The sequence below is a fragment of the Hydra vulgaris genome, chromosome 04 (genome assembly GCF_038396675.1).
Source record: "Hydra vulgaris chromosome 04, alternate assembly HydraT2T_AEP".
In the NCBI taxonomy this organism is placed as follows: Eukaryota; Metazoa; Cnidaria; class Hydrozoa; order Anthoathecata; family Hydridae; genus Hydra; species Hydra vulgaris.
This window is the reverse complement of record NC_088923.1, coordinates 21,683,398-21,690,000: the sequence shown is the minus strand read 5'-3', so window position 1 is coordinate 21,690,000 and position 6,603 is coordinate 21,683,398. Positions and strand designations below refer to the sequence as shown.

General features: G+C 28.1%; 1 protein-coding gene across 1 annotated transcript; it reads left to right on the top strand.

Moving 5' to 3' along the window:
- Window positions 1-4,118: 4,118 nt before the first annotated feature.
- LOC100199643 (acylamino-acid-releasing enzyme) lies at window positions 4,119-6,338 on the top strand. The gene has a single exon (XM_065795778.1). The coding sequence runs from the start codon at window positions 4,226-4,228 to the stop codon at window positions 6,335-6,337; it is 2,112 nt and encodes a 703-aa protein (XP_065651850.1). The 5' UTR covers window positions 4,119-4,225; the 3' UTR covers window position 6,338.
- Window positions 6,339-6,603: the final 265 nt, after the last annotated feature.

The following is a 6,603-nucleotide window of genomic DNA, read 5'->3' as shown; positions in this document are numbered from 1 at the left end:
TTACGAATCTATCTCAATAAGAAAGTCTTAATACAACTTTATTACTCATTTATACATAGTTATTTAAATTATGCCAATATTGCTTGGGGAAGTACTGAAAAAAGTAAGTTGCAACGTCTTTATCTCCGTCAGAAACGCGCAATCTGTATAATCAATTTTGCAAATCGCTTCTCTCATTCGAAGCATTATTTTATGGAAATGAGAATTTTGAATATATACGAGTTAAATGTATTTAATACTTTATGTTTTGTATATATGTGGATAAATAACTTATCCGTAGCCGTTTTCAAAGATCTTTTTTCTCTTAAACCAATCAGTAAATATACTTTGAGAAATAACAACTTTTTAAATGAACCTTTTTGTCAAACAAACTTTAACCAATTTTGTATTACCTATCGAGCGCCACACCTTTGGAATAAACTTGTTTTGCCGAATTTTAATTTTGAAGTACCTATTACTTTTTGCCTTTTTAAAAAAAAACTGAAAAATCTCATTCTTTCATTAGATAATATTTTGAGTTATTATTAGTAGTAAAAGTTAAAAATATATTTTGGTCTACTTTTTTATTGTTTATATACATGTTTACGTTTATAGAATTTTATTCCTACTAATTTTATTTATTGTTCATATACTTTTTACTTTTTAACTTCCACATTGGTTTACTCTAATATACAATTCTGATGACAAGATCATCTTGATCTTTCTTCAGATCAGATTATTTACCTTGTAGTTTTGTAAAAGTTTATTAACTTTTTTTTTATCTTATCTTTGTTAAATGCTTATTTGAGGTTCTGACGATAAGATCCTTGTGATCTTCTTTCAGATACCTTGTTTATATTTGTTATTTTTTTATCATTGTAAGTTTATATTATTATTTTTACTATTTTTTATTTTAAGCTGTACAACGATTAACAAATGTAAACCAAAAAAAAAAAAAAAAAAAAGAAATCACTTTATTACTTTTAGAAATGAATTTATTACTTTTACTTTTAAAGGCAATCCCTTATCATAGATTTTACAAAATTAGTTCAGAAATAAATCATAAGCATTAATTACATCGTGAAATTGTGATATAAGATTCCAATCAACGTAATCATTTAATTTTTTTTTAAATTGGCATATGGATTAATAGCTAGGATTTGCGTCTACCAATAAAAATTAGGATTTGGACATTATCTCATGCAAAGATATTTTTAATAGATTAGAACGTTTAAATACAGAGAATTCGTGTGGAGCAGGTCTTATTAAACCATAATTCTTAAAAAATTGCGCATACGGAATAGCTCTACCATTTGCACATATATTTACAGCTTTCATTGTGTTTAGTACCACCTGTTCAGTGGAAATTAGCCAATATTAGTCCTCAATTTAAAAAACTCTAATTTCACTCACTTCTGTACATTGTAAAATTCTTCAAGGAATTGTGAGAGATTTAATTATAAATTTCCTAAATGCAAATAATCTTTTTTCGAAAAATCAACACGGCTTTGTTAAGAAAAAATCTTGTTTAACCAATCTTGTTGAGACATTAGACGCAATCTCACATTTTGATTCTCAGAGTAGACCTGTTGATGTAATTTACTTAGACTTCGCAAAGGCATTTGATTCAATGCCCCGTAAAAGACTACTGATAAAACTTAAATGTTATGGGATTTGTGGTACATTTTTAAAATGGATTGAAGCATTTCTAAAAAATAGAAGACAAAGAGTTCTCATGGGAGAAATTGTCTCATCTTGGAAGGACATGTTTAGTGTTGTGCCTCAGGGCTCTGTTGTGATGCAAGTGTTAATCTATTTCAAAATGACCAAGAAAAATCTGTCAATTGGTCCATCAAATGGCTATTAAAGTTTAATTTTGAGATGTGTTTGATAATGCACTTTGGTAAATATAGCACAAAAAGAACTTAAAATATACCTTTAAGAACTACTGTCGCTGAAAAAGATCTTTGTGAAGTATTTACCTATCACTTGAAATGAAAAAATCAGATAACTTTATGTGCAAGTAAAGCAAATAAATTTTTGGCTATGTTGAGGAATACATTTTTAAATTTAGATAGTGAATTACTAAAAACTATGTACACAACTTTTGTAAGACCGTTAATTGAATTAGTAGGGTAGAGCGTGGCATATCAGGACAGTGGGGCAAAACAGGTTATGTCTGAAGCATTATATCTCAGCTAAAAATTGTTTATTTTATTAACTTTTTTTTTATAAAAAATTTTAAATTATTTTGCTTAATTATTGTAAAAATTTTAGAAATATAAAAATGCATAAGTAAGTTTGCGAAAAACATAATTTGCGTATTTTCTTAAGCGATACAACGACAAAATCTTGAACTAATGCTAATTTGCGTTACTTATAAAAAATTTATACTTTTCGGAGAGTATTTTTTTATCCTCTTTTACAATCTGGTTTTGAAAAAAAAATCTGGAATTGAATAGTATTTATTTCAGTAAAATGACTTTTGTGGGAATACCGGGAAGACAAGTTATTTATATAATTGACAATATTACTACCATTTTATGATGCTGTTTACAGTTTAATGATTTTATTTTTAATCTAAAATATTATTGTCCTTGTTTAAAAAAACAATATTAGTAATAAATTCAAAGAAATTGTTATTTTCTAACTTGGCTTCTATTATTAACTGTGTTTAATGTAAACAACGATGGTAAGAATTATATAAGACAGATCAATCATCCAAAATGGGATGAAATGTAGTTTTAGATGTGAGTAAAAAGGAACTTAGAATTAAAGAAACTGCTGCTGATACATATGGCATATTTAAATTTGCTATAATATTTGGTATATTGGTAATAAGCCAGCTCCTCAAAAATATTGCCTAATAGTTTCAGGAAATTTTTTATATAATTATTCAATCCATAATAATTTTTGTTTAATTTTAAATTTAGTAGCAGTTACCAATTTAATAATATATACTAGTTTTGCCCAACCTAATTTTTAGAACAATTTCTTAAGTTTATTTGTTAAAGAGTATTTTATAGCAAAACTCAAAAAAAAATTTTATATTAGAATATGTTTAAATTATAAAACACCCTCATTTTTTTAATCGTTTTTAAAGCTTTACAATTAACAAATAGCTGCTCCTTTTTACCTGTCCCGTTTTGCCCCACTCATTTGCAAAATGCAAAAACTTTGCTAGTCTAGAGTTTCGTTACTTTGGTTGTCATAGCTTATTTTTAGATTTTTTTTTTTCATTTTTTCTTATATCAATGAATTTTAGGAAATTTGTAAAAAGCAGTGTTTGCTATAATTAGTTTATCCGCAACTAACATTTGTTTCTTAATTATCTCTTAAAGACACTTAAGAAATAAATTTAGAGACTTAAATTTTAAACTATTAAAAAGTATAGGGTGCCTAATACTGTAAATATTTCAATTTTAACCTAAATGGAAAAATAGAAAACAGAAATAATTTTAAATGAAACAAGAATCAAATTAATGAAATAGGTTTTATATATATATATATATAAATAAATAAATATATATATATATATATATATATATATATATATATATATATATATATATATATATATATATATATATATATATATATATATATATATATATATATATATATATATATATATATAATATATATATATATATCATGTAGCCACGATGCTAAAGTACAGACTTTCACTTTCAATTTTGAAGGTAAAAAATTACATAAATATAATTCTCGTTTCGGCCGGAATTTTTATTAACAACTCCGGCAAATCTGGTTCAGGCCGGAATTCAAAATTTCCAATCCGGTACACCCCATACTTTATTTGTTAAAAAAGGTGTTCATACGTAAACAAAAATAATTCAAATTTTTTGTCAAAGGAACTTACGAAAATATGGATAAAAAAGACCTAACAAAGTTAAAACTATTGATTCTTTTTACCGTTATCTTTAAATTTGGAGTGCATTATTTTTTAAGCATTCTTGATGGATCACAAGACAGCAATTCTAACATGTGTTCTGCAATATTATTTTGCAGATCAAATTTAGCTGATTTGATAATTCGCTCTTTCGTACTATACCGAATCCGCTCTGCCGTTCTGTTCTGCTCTTCTGTTTGTACCTACCCGAATAGAATTTTATCGTAAAGAAAACCCCTTGCGTCATTTTTCATATTATCCGCAGTCTGCAATTTTCAAAATGTGTGAGATTCTTTTGGAGCAATTCAAATTTGACCTTTGAAAAAAGCTGTTAACATGACTGATGCGGATAATAAAATGAACATTAAAGGTTATGTAACTGCTTCTGCTAAATTATTTAGAGAAGCTGTTCTCCCAACTGTATCAAGTGCCTCTATAACTTCTGTTTCTTTAAATAAAGGAAGAAAAAAGTACCTTATTGAGACTTCTTGGACTCAGAAATGTTTTGATAGAAATAGATCGGCTTCATTTTCATATTTTTATTCATTTTCAGACGTTAATGGAATCTATAAGCTTAAGAAATCCTGTAGTTTTCCGATTAAACGTGAAAGCATTTTGTTAGAAAAAATTTCTTTTTCTCTTAATTTGAAAGCTCTAATAATAAAAGAAATTAACTCTGTCACTAAAAAAGATGAATTTATATTAGAAATTTGGAGCAACAAATCTATGAATCTAATAAAATCAATAAATCTTAGTGCTTGTGAAAAACATGGAAACGTGCTTTCAGACTCTGTATTTAGTTCACTTGATTGGTCACCTGATGAAGATAAGATTGTTTATTTAGCAGAAAGAAAAAAACCAAAGTGTACCACTAATATGTTTGAAACATGCTCTTTTACTAAAGAAGAAGATATTGATAAATCTATTTGCAACAAATTTAATTATGAAGAATCCTGGGGTGAACAAATGACAGAAGTTACACATCCAGTAATTTGTGTTGCTGATTTATTAGAAGGAACTATTACCATTGTTTCCAATATTCCTGATAACATATCACCTTCTCAACCACAGTGGGGACCTGGAGGTACTATTATATTTGAGGCAGTTATAAATTATCCTTTTCGACTGGGAATTATTTATTGCAGTAATCGAGCTAGTTATCTATGTAGTGTCAAATATAAATGCAACGAAGAGCCTGTTTTTATTACAAAACCATCATCATATGAAAGTAATTACTGTCCACGTGTGAGTCCTTGTCAAACAAAGCTCATATATATTCACCGAAGTTTATCTGGTAAAGGAGATCCGCATCAAGGTGTTGAAAAATTAAAAGTTTTTTTTTTTAACTTGCAAATCCGCTCTGAAATAGAAACAGACTTTCCATTGTATGTTTATAGTTTACCAAAAAATTGTTGGCTTAATTCTGACAATGTCATAATACCGAATTTGGAACAAGCTGAAAGTAAAGCTATTTTGATCAATACAGAGACTAAAAAAGTTATTAAAAAGGTGAATTGCAGCTCAATTTTAGATGTGCAACAAGACATAGCTGTGCTCTCTTACATGGCGTTAGATTCAACAGAAGCTAATATATCAGTGATTTATAACAGTGAACACATTGAAACATGTCAATCTACAGTAAATTTGAAAAATCAAAATTTTAAAGCTGAATCATTTGTCACTGATGGTTTAGTATCGTGGTCACTGTCTTTGAAAGAATGCACTTTACCTAAACCATTAATTGTTTGGCCACATGGAGGTCCTCACTCTGTAATTTGCAACAATTACAACCACTATGCTCAAGTATTTTGTCAACTTGGATATATTGTTTTGCTTGTAAATTACAGCGGCTCCACCAGTTTCAGTGAAAAATCGTTGATGTCACTTCCAGGAAAAGTTGGATCTCAAGATATATATGATGTTCACAACACAGCTTTAAATTTTAGATCAGCTAACCAAAGTATAGTCGATAAAGAAAATGTTTATGTTTTTGGGGGGTCTCATGGTGGTTTTATTGGTGCTCACCTTATTGCTCAATATCCTGATTTTTATTGTGCAGCTGCTTTAAGGAATCCAGTGATAGAAATAGCCTCCATGTCTGTAACATCAGACATTCCAGATTGGACATATGCAGTTTCTGGACTTAGTTATAATTTTTCTAATGTTCCAAACCCTGAGGTGTACAAAGTAATGCTGGAAAAATCTCCTGTAATTCTTGCAGACAAAATTAAAGCACCTCTGCTGTTGTGTGTTGGTTCAAAAGATGCTAGAGTGCCTCCAACTCAGAGCATACACTTTTTTAAACTGTTAAAGTCACTTAACAAAGATGTTAAAATGCTGATGTACCCTGATGATTGTCATCCTTTGTCAAACATTGAAACAGAAGGTGATGTTTTTCTTAATGTATCCTCGTGGTTTTATCAGCATAAAAGAAAAATCAGATTGTAAATTTTATAGTTTAATTTTGTCTTTGGCAACCAACATATTTTTATTTACAATAATAATTACAGATTTAAAGCAGAAACACCAAATCAACTGGGTGTATCAAAATGGGGGGGGGGGTTATTTTTAACTTTTTATGTTTTTATTATTTGGAATATATATTTATTTGGAATATTTGGAATACTTGAGACCATTTGTTATATAGTTTTCATATTTACAAAAAACTTTTTTGATAATTCATAGTTTAAATTTGCTATATATGAATTGTGTTT

Coding starts and splice junctions, on each gene's coding strand:
- LOC100199643 (XM_065795778.1), top strand. CDS start 4,226: ATGACTGATGCGGATAATAAAATGAACATTAAAGGTTATGTAACTGCT.